The 15,630-nt window shown below is 41.3% G+C and overlaps 1 protein-coding gene across 8 annotated transcripts in view; it reads right to left on the reverse strand.

Annotated features, from left to right (window-relative positions):
- LOC139171248 (solute carrier family 2, facilitated glucose transporter member 5-like) overlaps nt 1-15,630 on the reverse strand; it is a 49,277-nt gene that overhangs the window by 13,935 nt on the left and 19,712 nt on the right. For 5 of the 8 annotated variants that reach the window (XM_070759252.1, XM_070759254.1, XM_070759253.1 and 2 more), the window contains 5 exons: nt 13,755-13,843; nt 7,989-8,049; nt 3,417-3,515; nt 2,288-2,448; nt 1,700-1,824 (listed from right to left, as the gene is read on the reverse strand). In XM_070759252.1, the coding sequence (XP_070615353.1) occupies nt 1,700-1,824; nt 2,288-2,448; nt 3,417-3,515; nt 7,989-8,049; nt 13,755-13,837 (529 nt within the window). In that variant the 5' untranslated portion in view covers nt 13,838-13,843. Of the gene's footprint in view, nt 1-1,699; nt 1,825-2,287; nt 2,449-3,416; nt 3,516-7,988; nt 8,050-13,104; nt 13,184-13,754; nt 13,844-15,630 lie in introns of those variants that run through there. The other 3 variants (XM_070759257.1, XM_070759256.1, XM_070759255.1) reach the window with 2 other exon arrangements.

Below are 15,630 nucleotides of genomic sequence, written 5' to 3' on the forward strand. Positions count from 1 at the left end.
AAAAGCAGCCAGACACGCTGGTAAAAGCAAAGGCACTTTATAGTTGGAAAAACAAACACAGAGAAAAACCTGTTCTTCCCAACAGACAGGCTATGAGGCTTCACAGCAGAGTCATGACGGCCAGACAATACAGCAGACTTCTTGCTGGCACACACACCACTGTAGAGAATAAGACCCACGTCTTTCCCCCCAAGGTTTCAGCCTTCAGGGCCACAAGCCAGAATCAGAAACGCCAAAGATCACAGCCAGGTCCCAGGACTCCCAAAGATAATACTCCACAATACAGGAAGGGTGGGTCTGCCTTTTCAGCCTTTCTGGGGAGAACCACACCCAAACCCAGCTGTTGCCTATTTAGGGCTGGAAATACCTGGCTAATTGTCCCCTTCGTTGTGCTGCTCTTCTCTGCCTGAGATAGATGATGGCTTGTGCATTTTCATCTAAGGACTCCAGGCTGCTTGTTGGGGAGAATTCCACCCCGGGGGACTCAGGCTGTTCTCCCTCTCCCTCGGCCTGATATTCCTCCTCCCCGTCTGCCTGGGCCTCCTCCTCCTCCTCCTGTTCCTCATCCTCCCCCTCTGAGCATGGAGCCGGCAGAGGTTCAGCCGTTCCCTGAGGAGCCTCAGACGGAATCACAACACGCTGGAGCGCAACCTTTGCTACTGGTGCGCTGTCCTGAACCGAACCAGTAGCAACTCGCTGATATAATAATAACAACAATAACAACAGAGTTGTTGGAGCTCTTCTAGTCCAACCCCCTGCTTAGGCAGGAAACCCTACACTACTTGTCCAACATCTTCTTGAAAACTTGCAGTATTGGAACATTCTCAACTTCTGGGGGCAAGCTGTTCCACGGATTAATTGTTCTAACTGTCAGGAAATTTCTCCTCAGTTTTAAGTTTCTTCTCTCCTTGTTTAGTTTCCACCCATTACTTCTTGTTCTACCCTCAGGGGCTTTGGAGAATAGCTTGACTCCCTGTTCTTTGTGGCAACCCTTGAGATATTGGAAGGCTGCTATCCTGTCTCCCCTGGTCCTTCCTTTCACTAAAATAGCCATGCCCTGTTCCTGCAACCATTCTTCGTATGTTTTAGCCTATACAGTGTTCCCTCGATTTTCGCGGGTTCGAACTTCGCGAATAGCCTATACCACGGTTTTTCAAAAAATATTAATTAAAAAATACTTTGTGGGTTTTTTTCTATACCATGGTTTTTCCCAGCTGATGATGTCATACGTCATCACCAAACTAATAAATTTTGCAAATGAATAACAAAAAAAAAAATTATTGTTAATAAATAATTATGTTTATAAATATCAGGATCACTAAGTGTCTTATTCAATGGTGAGTGCCAGTAATAATGGTGAGTAAATGGTTGTGAAGGGAATGGGAAATGATAATTTAGGGGTTTAAAGTGTTAAGGGAAGGCTTGTGATACTGTCCATAGCCAAAAATGATGTATTTACTTCTGCATCTCTACTTCGTGGAAATTCAACTTTCGCGGGCGGTCTCGGAACGCAACCCCCACGGAAATCGAGGGAACACTGTATATCAATTTCCTCTTCCATATCCCCAACCTCTAACTCACTGTATCTCAACCTTGGCAAACTGAAGACTGGTGGACTTCCCCACTTCTGTCCCACGGAGATGGAAAATGGCCTCTAAGACAGAGGAGGTTGCCCTTCGTCTTAGCGCCGAGGTCTCACCTGCGCAGATGCCAATGATGATGCGGCAAATGATGATCACTTCGAAGGTCTTGGCTACCTTGGAGATCCCCATGAGGATGGCGGGGATGATGGAGAAGATGTTGTTGATGAGGAGGGTGCCCTTCCTGGAAAGGAGGAGAACATCTCAAGAACTTCGGAAGATTAATTTATTAAATTTATAGGCCGCCCAACTCCAATCAGACTTTGGGCGGTGTACAGCGAGTAAAAAAACAACCAGTTTGTTAAGGCTTTCCAGAAGGCCAGAAGGGTGGGGGCGGTACAGATCTCCAGGGGAAGCTGGTTCTAGAGAGCTGGAGCTACCAAAGAGAAGGCCCTCCCATCTCTCCTCCATTCAACCTAAAGGTCCTCAATCTTCTTCCTCTTCAGACAAGACCCTTCCATGCCACACAGAAGACCATCCCAGGAGGTCCTCTTTGCTTGGACATCCAAACCACACCCAGGAGGATACCCAACCTAGATGTTTCTCCTGGCACCGTGGATGTTTTCTATCTCCCAGGCTGGCACGAGCCCCTCATCTGACCCAGGGGGTCAATTGTGCAAGCAAAAAGGAGGAACTCTTCTACCTACCTGCCACAGTTGTTCACCATGGGCCCCACCATCAGCGATCCGAAGAACCCCCCAAGTGGGAAGAAGGATACACTCAGAGACCAGAGGGCGGTCATCAAGCTCTCGTCCATATATTTACTGTATCGTCCCTGGTATGTCTCATTGTAAAATTGTTGCATGAACTGGAAGAGGAATGGATGGAAGAAAGGATCAATTAGAGGAGGATCAACAAGCACCCCAATTTGTGGCTTGCAGAGCGTCCAATGGGTTGGGTAGCCATCATCTTCAGCCAGCAAAATTTTTAGGGTTAACAGTACAGTGGTACTTCTACTTATGAACTTAATTCGTTCCGTGACCAGGTTCTTAAGTAGAAAAGTTTGTAAGAAGCAATTTTTCCCATAGGAATCGATGTAAAAGCAAATAATGTGTGCGATTGGGGAAACCACAGGGAAGGTAGAGGCCCTGTTTCCACCCAGGAGATTCCTAGAGAGGCCCCACAGAGGCTTCTCCCCACCTTTTCCAGCCTGTTTCCTCCCTGGAGATTCCTAGAGAGGCCCCACGGAGGCTTCTCCCCACCTTTTCCGGCCCGGTTTCCTCCCTGGAGATTCCTAGAGAGGCCCCACAGAGGCTTCTCCCCGCCTTTTCTGGCCTTGTTTCCACCCAGGAGATTCCTAGAGAGGCCCCATGGAGGCTTCTCCCTGCCTTTTCCGGCCCTGTTTCCTCCCTGGAGATTCCTAGAGAGGCCCCACAGAGGCTCCCTGTCTTTCCAGCTACAGTTTCGGAGGCTCGGGTTTGTAAGTGGAAAATGGTTCTTGAGAAGAGGCAAAAAAATCTTGAACACCCGGTTCTTATCTAGAAAAGTTCGTAAGTAGTGGTGTTCATAGGTAAAGGTACCACTGTACTAGGGTGTATTAAAAACACTTTCTAAATCTTGTGTCTTTCAATTTCACCCACTTTTTTAAGAGATGCAGGCTCACATCTTAAAAGAGGCAAAGATTGAGAAACTCTGCTCTTTTTTTCTTAAGCCAAACTGGGGAACAAACCAAACCAAACCCACACTATCTACCATTTGGGCATCTCTACCTTCTTTGAAATTTATAAACCGCCAATAAATCCCCCCCCCCAAATGGATTAAATAACCCCAACAAACCGGAGCTGGAGAATTGATCACGGAAACATTATATCCATACTGGAAAGACGATCCAAAGGCTGCAATGAGGGTTACCAGAGCCAGCATCATAGTCATTTTCTGCAAAAAAGAAAAAAGAAAAAGGGGAAAAAAAATACTGGTTAGCTTGAGTGCCTCAGTTTTCCTATCTGCAAAATGGGGAAACGATTTACAGGAATTAACTCAGGGCATCCTCCTAAGCAGCTAAGCTATGCATTTCAACGCATGCAGAGAAATTGGATTGTGTCGGGTCCCAAATTGGTGGTGGTGATCTTAAACTGCAATGGACCACAATTTATATTTCATGAATTTGTTTTGATTTGGTTCCTCTTTTCCCCTCCAGCCAAGGATTAGCTCTCCTTTAAAAAAAAATACTTTTAATTGCAATTTTACAGGTTAATAACAAAACAAGGTACAACACAAACACATGTACATAAAATATAATCCCACTAATGCAGCTTTCCAACATCGGAAATTTTCTTTCCAGTTCTACATTTTCCTCATTAGGGATATTGTTTTACACCTAAACATTTTTTTTATATTTACCTATTCATTATGTACGCTGTTACCTATTATCCAGCATTTTTACACTCTTATGTACATTATACATTACATTATTACATTAAGCCTTCCGTCCTTCCGAGGTGGGTAAAATGCAGTCTGCATTGGTTGCCGATCAATTTCCGGTAACATTTCAAAGTGTTGGTTATGACCTATAAAGCCCTTCATGGCATCGGACCAGAATATCTCCGAGACCGCCTTCTGCCGCATGAATCCCAGCGACCGATTAGGTCCCACAGAGTTGGCCTTCTCCGGGTCCCGTCGACTAAACAATGTCGTCTGGCGGGTCCCAGGGGAAGAGCCTTCTCTGTGGCGGCCCCAACCCTCTGGAACCAGCTCCCCCCGGAGATTAGAACTGCCCCCACCCTCCTTGCCTTCCGTAAATTCCTTTAAACCCACCTTTGCCACCAGGCATGGGGGAATTGAGATTTTATTTATTTATTTATTTATTAGATTTGTATGCCGCCCCTCTCCGTAGATATCTCCCCCGGGCCTATACAATTTATGTATGGTATTTTTGTATGTATGTCTGATTAATAATGGGGTTTTTAAAATGTTTTTAAATTATTAGATTTGTTATGAATTGTTCTATTGCTGTTGTGAGCTGCCCCGAGTCTACGGAGAGGGCCGGCATACAAATCTAATAAATAAATAAAATTAAATAAATAAATAAATAAATAAAATGAATTCTACATTATGGGGATCAATATGCCGGCTCTGTTAAAAAGTGCTATTGCTAACATGTTGTAAGCCACCCTGAGTCTAAGGAGAAGGGCAGCCTAAAAAAAATCAAATACCATAATAAATAAAAATCATATGCATTATGTTACAACCATTAAGACATTGGTTCTCACCTTGGGGGTCAAGACCCCATTGGGGGTCAAATGACCCTTTCACAGGGGTCGCCTAAGACCATGGGAAAATACAATTTCCCCATGGTGTTAGGAACTAAAGTTTCTATTCTGGCGCCTTGGAACATATTTTTTACAATCTGACCAATCAGGCGTTTACAGTGGGGGTGTATCTCTGACCTTCCTGCCAATCAGCTTCAAGCACTGTTGGGAGAATTGGCACTAGACTTATGGTTGGGGATCACCACAACATGAGAAGCCGTATTAAGGGGGTCGTGGCATTAGAAAGGTTGAGAACCGCTGCTTTAAGATTTAAGGTTACATCTGTCACATTTTTTCCTTTCTTATCACATTTCTTATGACATTTTGTTCTTATTCTAATTCACACATTAATTTTACTTTTCTTTGCGTGCCAATCACCCCATCCATCCCGAATTTTATAGTACCTTGTTTCCTCTCTCTCTCTTAATTCCATAGTTAGTTTGCACATTTCTGCACATTCTAGGTACTTTTTCACAATCATAGCTCTTCTTGAAATAAGGGGCAGGTTGATTTAGTTGCTGATTAAGGAGGAAAGAAATGGGTATATTTTTGTACCGGATTAAGTGGAGGAGGGCAGAGGAGGAGGAGAAGAAATAACCACGGAGAAAAAGATCTTGCATATCAGTGATAAACATGTCCTGGCATATTTGCAAAGCTGTGTGGAAACTGAATTGGTAGCAATGCGCTGGCAGCTGAGAAAATCCATATTTGTTAATGGTCACACTTGAAAAGTGAAGCCACCTTTAAACAAAGTTTATTACAGTAGAAATAATAAACATAATCCCTTTTTATTAATATTGATTGTTTCCTCATTGCTGATTTGACCCCTATGGCAATCATTAAGTGTTGTACCTTATGATTTTTGATAGATGTATATTTTCTTTTATGTACACTGGGAGCATCTGCACCAAAGACAAATTCCTTCTGTGTCCAATCACACTCGGCCAATAAAGAATTCTATTCTATTCTATTCTATTCTATTCTATTCTAATAACAACAGAGCTGGAAGGGACTTTGGAGGTCTTCTAGTCCAGTGTTTCCCAACCTTTTTGGAGCCGCGGCACATTTTTCATATTTTCAAAATCCTGGGGAACATTGGGGGGGGGGGGGTAAAAAAAGTTTGGACAAAAAAATCTCTCTTCCTCCCTTCCGCTCTATTTCTCTCTCCCTCTCTCTTTCTCTCTCTTCCTTCCTTTCTCTCTCCATCCTTCTTTCTTTCTCTCTTCCTTCCTTCCTCTCTTTCTCTCTCCCTCCTTCCCTCCCTCTATGTGTTTCTTTCTCACTCCTTCACCCCTTGCTCTCTCTCTCTTGCTATATTTCTCTCTCTCTCTCTCTCTTGTATCTCTCTCTCTCTCTCTTTCTCTCTCTTCCTTCCTTTCTCTCTCCATCCTTCTTTCTTTCTCTCTTCCTTCCTTCCTCTCTTTCTCTCTCCCTCCTTCCCTCCCTCTATGTGTTTCTTTCTCACTCCTTCCCCCCTTGCTCTCTCTCTCTTGCTATATTTCTCTCTCTCTCTCTCTTGTATCTCTCTCTCTCTCTTGCTATCTCTCTCTCTCTTGCTATCTCTCTTTCTCTTTCTCATTTGCTATCTCTCTTTCTCTCTCTGCCCCTTTCTCTCTCATTCCTTTCTCTCCCTCTTTCCTTTCTATCTCTCTTTTTCTCCTTCCTTCATATCTTCTTTCTCTCCCCCCTTCCTTCCTCTTTCCTTTCTCCCCCTACCTTTCTCTTCCTTTTTCTCTATCCTTTCTACCTCTTACTCTTTCTTTCTTTCTCTCCCTCTTTCATTCAATTTTCTCTCCCTCCCTTTCTCTCTCTTTCCTTTTTCTCCCTCCCTTGTTCTCCCCTGGGGTTGCCTGTGCCTGCCCTGCACCACCTAATACAGACGGACATCCCCCGGTCGTCGGTTCGTCCCCCCCCCCATGGAGGGAGATCAGGCTGGCGAGGGCGGTAGATCTGCATCCCCAGCCGCGCGGAGGGAAATCGGGCTGGCGGGGGTGGCGAATCCACCTCCCCAGCCGGGTGGAGGGAGATCAGGCTGGCAAGAGTGGTGGATCCGTGTCCCCAGCCGTGCGGAGGAAAATTGGGCTGGCCGGGGCGGCGAATCCACCTCCCCAGCCGGGTGGAGGGAGATCGGGCTGGTGAGGGCGGTGGATCCGCGTCCCCAGCCACCGGAGGGAAATCGGGCTGGCGGGGGCGGTGAATCCACCTCCCCAGCCGGGTAGAGGGAGATCGGGCTGGCGAGGGTGGTGGATCCACGTCCCCAGCCGCGCGGAGGGAAATCGGGCAGGTGGGTGGGTGGCTGCGGCTCTCTGCGCACCCCTGGAAAAGGGTGCACGGGGGGGCATTTTGGGGTGCGCTGGCACAAATTGAACAAATTTGGGGCCCTCCCGCCGGGCCCCAAAGGACAATTGTTGCCATCGCCCTGGAGTTCTTGCTTGCCGCCGCCATTCCCCGGCGACTGCCCGGGGCCGCTGCAGCTGGCAGCCTCCCGTTCCCACTGCCAGTGCCCTCCCGCCGGACCCCAAAGGAGATTTGTTGCCGCCCCTGCCAGGGAAGCTCCAGCTGGGCGCGGAGAATAAAGCTCAGCTTCCGGTCTCAGAAGCTGAGTGTCGCGGCACACCTGATCATGTCTCGCGGCACACCAGTGTGCCGCGGCACACCGGTTGAAAAACACTGTTCTAGTCCAACCCCCTGCTTAGGCAGGAAACCCAACACTACTTCAGACAGATAGTTATCCAACATCTTCTTGAAAACTTCCAGTGTTGGAGCATTCACAACTTCTGGTGGCAAGCTGTTCCACTGATCAACTGTTCTCGCTGTCAGGAATTTTCAATTAGTTTTAAGTTTCTTACCTCCTTTAGTTTCCACCCATTGCTTCTTGTCCTACCCTCAGGTACTTTGGAGAATAGGTTGACCCCCTCTTCTTTGTGGCAACCCCTGAGATATTGGAAGAGTGCTATCATGTCTTCCCTGGTCCTTCTTTTCATTAAACTAGCCATGCCCAGTTCCTGCAACTGTCTTGTTTGATCATCTTTCCTAAAAATATAATAACAATAACCCCCCATTTCTGTCCCCCATCCTCAAAACAGAAACCCATACTCACCCCCTTCTGGGGTGCCTGTGGTCCCGACTGCGGCATTTTCACACTTTCTTTGCCCACGGAGCTAAAAGGAAGAATGGAGAAAGAAAGAAAAAATGATAAACATGCCAAGGACGGGGTTATAAACGCCTGCAGTTAAATGCCACTGAGCGAGATAAATCGGCAATTTATTTAGCAATTTATTTTACAACTCTGCTTCTGGATAAAACAGACTTCCTCCTGGGCCTTTGGATCCTTTGATAGCTTCTACCAAAGATCTTTTATTTTCTCCTCTTTCTAGTTCACAGGCTGGTTTTAGGGATGGAGGAGGACAAAGAAACAGGTTCAAATCTTGCTTTTGGCCCAGTAATGTGTGTGGGGATATCCTTCATTTATTTATTTGTTTGATTGTTTATTAGATTTCTATGATGCCCTTCACCTGAGACTCAGGGAGGCGTACAACAAAACAAATAACAAATGTGCAAGAAATCTTTAACATTTAAAATTCTAAAAAGGAAAAACATCAGTCCTAAGAAACATAGGGGTCATTCTTTGTCAAGTGGACCAGGTGAAATTGAAGCCTGATTTGAAAAGAAACCATCACAAAAACAACATATATAATAGAAAAAAATGTGTTCTTTCTAATGGAATAAAAATGGAGATGATTGAAGGTGAGGAAACAGAGTAGTTTTCTCACCTTCAAACATCTTCATTTTTATTTCATTAGAAAGAGCACATTTTTTTTCTATTATATATGTTGTTTTTGTCATGGTTTCTTTTCAAATAAGACTGCAAAAAGTCATGTGGACATCTGGTCCACTTGACAAAAGATGACCCATATAAAATCTAAATAATTCCTATTCTAAAACCCCAATTCATTTAAATAAGACTTTTAACTTTTTAAAGTTCAACTCCCAGAATTCCCCATCCCTCTAGGGAATTCTGGGAATTGGAAGTCCATACATCCTTATAAAATGTCCCGCAGCCCTAGACAAACAATCTTTCCTCCCAAGTCACAACTACCCCAGTACTTTTTATTTTTTTAAAAATGTATTTTTTATTTATTTTTATTCATTTTAAAACATCACAGTAATTTAACGCAGACCTATACCTAATCTCTTACATTGGATCTTATACATTAATCTTATACTGTACATTATTTTTTTGTGTTTACTTAATTCCGTTCTTCATCTGTCCTTTCTCTCACATTGTATCACTTAATTTAAAATTTATTTTCAGTCCAATTGTACCATTTATTCCAGGTTTCATAGTACTCTGAATTATCTCCATATGACTTATCCGTTTCTGCACACCTGTAAATTTTGTCTGCAATTAAGTTTTCCGATGGCATTGCGTTATTTTTCCAATATCATGCGTAGTTTATCCTTGCACAACTTGTTATGTGAATTATTAGATATTGAATTTTATTGGGGTATTGTTTCTTCCAAGTTCCCAACAGTAAGCTTTCAGGAGTAAATTTTATTTCCTTGCCTATTATTTCTCGTAGCACCTATGTATCATTTTCCAGAAACCCTTTGCTTGGGACACGTCCACCAAAGATGAAAGAAGGTGCCCCAGTACTCTTTTTAAAAACCTGCCACAACCTTCTAGCTATTTTTCGTATCACACCTCCCATGATGCAGCATGGGGCTTACTGGAATTGTAGTTGGGGATATCAGGAGAAAAATTTTGGGATTGTGAATCACACCTTTCTTCCTTTGGTCTTCTGCTTCTTCACCTCCAGAGAAGTTTTTAAATGTAGCTTTTAAAAGTTAGGCAGAAAGTTGAACAAGCAGAAGGGTGGGAGAAATAAGGAGAATGGTTTTATTTCATGTCATCAGGATTAAAAAGCAGCAAATTCCAGTTTTGGGGAGATCAGATCTGGATAAGAAACGGTGCTGGTTTTGGGGAAGCCGCCCCGAGTCTGCGGAGAGGGGCGGCATACAAATCCAATAAATAAATAAATAAATAAATAAAAATATTTTCTTTTCAATTTCCATTTCTTAAAAAAAAAACCCCCAGCATTTTGAAACTCAATTATGTCCAGCAACTGTTTGCGCTAAATCAATCCTATTAAAACAACAGGGAGGTAGCTGTGGCTGATAGGAGTTGTAGTGTTGAAAACTTCTATCCCAGAAGACCACTTACAATTTCTTAGTGTGTGCTTTCCAACACACACACATACAAAGCCAAAAACCCAAATCATCACACAAAGAGATTCTTTTTTTCGGATCTACAAAACAACCTGGCTAAGAACCAAAACTGAAGTTAGGAAAATAAGTTTGCAAGAAAAGACAAGGGTCCTCAAGGGGCCAGGGACAAAGAATGGACATTCATTTCCCGTGTATTGAATTTTTTTAAAGACAGGATCTCCAATAACAAAAGGATGAGCCGAGCCTCCGGGCAAGGACCTAGCCAGGAGCCAATTCCAGCTTTTTTTTTTAATGTTAATAATTTTGCAAAACTGGATTTTCCTCCAAAGGGCGAAGCAAAAATACAAAACACGAATGCAGCCAACTGCTTTCAATCGGAGAAATCTTCCAACGAAGCGTTTTTATTCATCCCAAAACAACTCAATAAAAGGTTTTTGTTTTTCTTCTTGGGAATTTTCTTCCCACGCTTTATTTCAATCCTTTCCGCTTCTATTCCTCCACCCCCCGGCATTTTTCCTTCTCACTTTGTTTCTCTCCCTCGTATTTCCTCTGTAGGATCCCATCAAACCTTAGCCGGCTGGGGATGATGGGCACCAAACTCGATTCTCCCAGATGGGACAAAACCGAGGCCTTATTTAAGCCACCGCTGCCGTCAAAATAAGTTTAAATAAAAACGCAACAATTTATCTCCCCACTCTGCAAAAGTTTATTATTATTATCCCGACTCCTTCCAAATAAATAATATGTATGTATGTATGTATGTATGTATGTATGTATGTATGTATGTATGTATGTATGTAAGTGAATGGATAGATAGGTAGGTAGGTAGATAAATTAAATTTAAATGTATGTATGTAAGTGAATGAATGAATGAATAAATGGATGGATAGATAGATAGATAGATAGATTTATCCCCCCACTCTGCAAAAGTTTATTATTATCCCGACTCCCCCCAAATAAATAATATGTATGTATGTATGTATGTATGTATGTATGTATGAATTAATGAATATAGATAGGTTAAATTTAAATAAATGTGAATAAATAAATAAATAAATAAATAAATAAATACAATTAAAATAAGTAAATAAATAAATAACTTTGCCAAGCGAACTCTTTCTCTAAAACTACACCCGAGACGATTTTTCCGAAAACAAACCCGCTTTTCTTTTTCATTTTTTTATTTTATTTTTGCATCTTTGGTGTCCTTTCCCTTACCTTCCTAAAGGTGTAAAATAATTCCTTTTTGCAGCCAGCAGATTTCCTTCTTGCAGAAGATGCCTAGATGCCTTTGCAGCCTTAGCGGATGTGATTCAGCAAGCCAAAGGCTACCCAGTTACCTTCATCCTATATATCCCTTTCTTTTTCTGACCCCACCCCCCCACGTCCTCCTTAGAAAATTCCTTTTTTTCTAAGGGTATCTGGGGAGGGAACCATTGCTTACGTGACCCCTAACAGATAAGCCCTCCAGCCACCCCCGGACAGCTCTTTTTTTTTAAAAAAAAATTCCTTCTCTGGCTGGGATGACCTCCCTAACCCTGGAGTCAAATCATTGCAGCACGTAGTAGTAGAGGTGTAGTAGACGGAACACAAGCTCCCCAAAACTTTTTTTTTTTGCTGGGGAAGAAATTTTTTTGTTAACAATTTAAGAAATAAGAAATTTATTCTTCTTGGGGCGCACGATGTTTCTCCCCCCCTGCCCCTTCTTTGCTGCTGTGCTAGATTTGTAGGTGTTAGATTTTGCTTAAGTCTTAAGGGTGGAGTTATTTCTTGTTTGCAAAGGAATTTGATGCTTCCTAAGAGGGGGATGTAAAACAAACTTCCTTTTCCTTTGGAAAAGGTGTATAGCAGGGCAACCTTCCATAGGGTGCATTCCATATGGCTGCATGCAGGAAAAATAAATAGATGCTACATAATGGTTAACTATTATATTGAGTGGCTTTGTTTGTTTGTTTGATTGTTTGATTGATTGATTGATTGATTGATTGATTGATTTCTATGCCACCTTTATATATTAGTTATACAGTATAATTATAACTATTATATATTGTATTACATACAGTTATAACTATTATATATAATAGTTATAACTATAATACAATGTGTGTATGGGGCTGTGTGTGTGTGTGTGTTTGTGTGTGTCTGTACAGTATATGGAATGAATGGAAACTAAAGGAGAGAAGCAACTTAGAACTACAGTATATATAACCACTTTATTATATATAACCACTCCAATATATAATAATTATAACTATAATACAATGTGTTTATGGGGCCGTGTGTGTGTGTGTTTGTGTGTTTGTGTGTGTCTGTATATGGAATGAGGGGAAACTAAACAAGGAGAGAAGCAACTTAGAACTAAGGAGAAATTTCCTGATGATGAGAACAATTACGGTAACCAGTGGAACAGCTTGCCTCCAGAAGTTGTGAATGCTCCAACACTGGAAGTTTTTAAGAAGATGTTGGATAACCATTTGTCTGAAATAGTGTAGGGTTTCCTGGCTAAGCAGGGGGTTGGACTAAAAGACCTCCAAGGTCCCTTCCAACTCGTTGTTGTTGTTGTTATTAGTATTATTAGTATTATATTTGTGTGTGTGTATGTATATATGTATGAGGGTGTATATAATATTTATGTATGTATGTATATGTGTGTGTGTGTGTGTGTGTGTGTATGTTTGTTTGTGTTGTAAGGGACCTTGCGGGTCATCAAGTCCAACCCCCTGCTCAAGCAGGAAACCCTACACCACCCCAACCAGATGACTGTCCAATTTTCTTTTGAATGTGTCAAGTGATGATGATGATGAGGATTATTATTATTGTTGTTGTTGTTGTTGTTGTTATTGTTATTATTTATTAGATTTGTATGCCGCCTCTCTCCGAAGACTCAGAGTGGCTTCCAACAATAATACAGTGTACAAATCTAACTTATAAAAACAAACAGTTATAAAAACCCTTATTTAAAAACAATCATACAATCATAACCATACATAAAGCAGGACAGCCGAGGGGGAATCAGTTTTCCCATGCCTGGCGACATAGGTGGGTTTTCAAGAGGCAAGGATTCCAGAGGGCCAGGGCCGCCACACAGAAGGCTCTTCCCCTGCCAGACAACATTGTTTAGTCGACGAGATAGATAGATAGATAGATAGATAGATAGATAGATAGATTGATTTATTCCCCCACTCTGCAAAAGTTTATTATTATCCCGACTCCCCCCAAATAAATAATATGTATGTATGTATGTATGAATGAATGAATGAATGAATGAATGAATGAATGAATGAATGAATGAATATAGATAGAGAAGGCCAATTCTGTGGGACCTAATCTCGAAGATATTCTGGTCTGATGCCATGTAAGGCTTTATAGGTCATAACCAACACTTTGAATTGTGATCGGAAACTGATCAGTAGCCAATGCAGGCTGCGGAGTGTTGTTGTAACATGGGCATATCTGGGAAAGCCCATGATTGCTCTCGCAGCCGAATTCTGCACGATCTGATGGGGCGTTCACATGTATGTGTGTGTGTGTTTGTGTGTAACATATTTTTCTATCAATTTACGTGGGAAAAGACCCAAATACAGCAAGACCTACATATACATATATTGTAGATATACATACATACATACATACATACATTTCGGCGAAATCACATTCACCATCTTCAGGCTGAGGTTCCAATCTTTGTGTTGTTGTAAATGGAATGTTTGCAACTGACATTTCTTCCTAGTATGTAGATAAATTAGTAAAATTAAATAAATTAAATAAATTAGTAAAATAAAATTAGTAAAATTCTGCACAAACATAACATCAAAACCTCATTTTGCACTAACCAAAAAATATCCAATATCCTAAGGAGCCCCAAAGATAAAATCCAATTGGAATACCAAGGAATCTATGAAATCCCTTGCAAAACATGTGCAGCCACATACATTGGACAAACTAACCGAAGAGTGAGCCAACGCATAGCAGAACATGTGAATGCAGTCAAAAAACAAGAAAAGACCTCCTCCCTTGTCCAGCACATTAAAAAAACAGGGCACGAAATTGACTTTGAAAAAACTAAATTACTCCACATAACAGAGAATTTATATAGAAGAATTTCTCTAGAAGCTATCGAAATTGAGAGGAGACCCCTTTGTCTAAATAAAAGAGATGATACCTCCCGCCTGCCAGAGATTTGGAAACCAGCCTTAAACAAAATAAACACTTCATAATAATCAGCATGTCAATCCTTCTAATAATTATGATTTTAGAATTTTATATTTGGAAATCAGCCTTAAACAAAACACTTCACAAAAATCTCCATGTCATTCCTTCTAATAACTATGATTACACCAACCAATCAGATCACTGAAACATAATCACCCAATCTATTTGCTACATTCAAAACAAATCTCCACCCCCACACTACATACTAGGAAGAAATGTCAGTTGCAAACATTCCATTTACAACAACACAAAGATTGGAACCTCAGCCTGAAGATGGTGAATGTGATTTCGCCGAAACGTCGCATAGACATGCAAAACATTACACAGGGCAAAACCCGAACTCAGAACAATCTACACACACACACATATATATATATATATATATATATGTATGTATGTATGTATGTATGTATGTATGTATGTATGTATGTAGATTGTTCTGAGTTCGGGTTTTGCCCCGTGTAATTACACGGGGCAAAACCTGAACTCAGAACAATCTACATACATATACCCGTGAAAATCTACGAAAACAAATATATATATATATATATATATATATATATATATATATATATACACATATACATATACATACACACACACACACACACACACACACACACTGTTATGTAGCACCTAGTTTAGCCAGAAAAAACTGGGCAAAAATGTTTTTTTTCATGCCAAACTTTGATAAGGACTTGAGATATTTATATTGATATGGATGGATGGATCATGTTTTTCTGTCGAGTTACCTGATACAGTATATCCAAATATGGGGAGGAACATACACCTTCCCTTTGCCTTTCAGCTTCACTCCAGGGGCCATCCAGGCTACAAACCATATTTTCAAACTTACAAAGAACTGATAAGCAGGAGGCTAGTATAGATCTATTTCAAGCTATTTAGCTCTCATCAGCTAGCCATACCCTTCTAGGATTGGAACAAGTTCAAATCAGTTATCACTTCTTTGTAAGTTATATTTAGAATAGGATAGGATAGAATAGAATAGAACAGAACAATAGAATAGAATAGAATAGAATACAATTCTTTATTGGCCAAGTGTGATTGGACACACAAGGAATTTGTCTTTGGTGCAGATGCTCTCAGTGTACATAAAAGAAAAAGATACATTTGTCAAGAATCATGTGGAACAACACAATGATTGTCATAGTGGTCAAATAAACAATGAAGAAACAATATTAATAAAAATCTTAGGATACAAGCCACAAGTTACAGTCATACAGCCCTAAGTGGGAGGAAAAGAATGATAGGAACGATGAAAAAAAAAGTAGAAATAGAAG

The sequence above is a fragment of the Erythrolamprus reginae genome, chromosome 8 (genome assembly GCF_031021105.1).
Source record: "Erythrolamprus reginae isolate rEryReg1 chromosome 8, rEryReg1.hap1, whole genome shotgun sequence".
NCBI classification, from domain to species: Eukaryota; Metazoa; Chordata; class Lepidosauria; order Squamata; family Dipsadidae; genus Erythrolamprus; species Erythrolamprus reginae.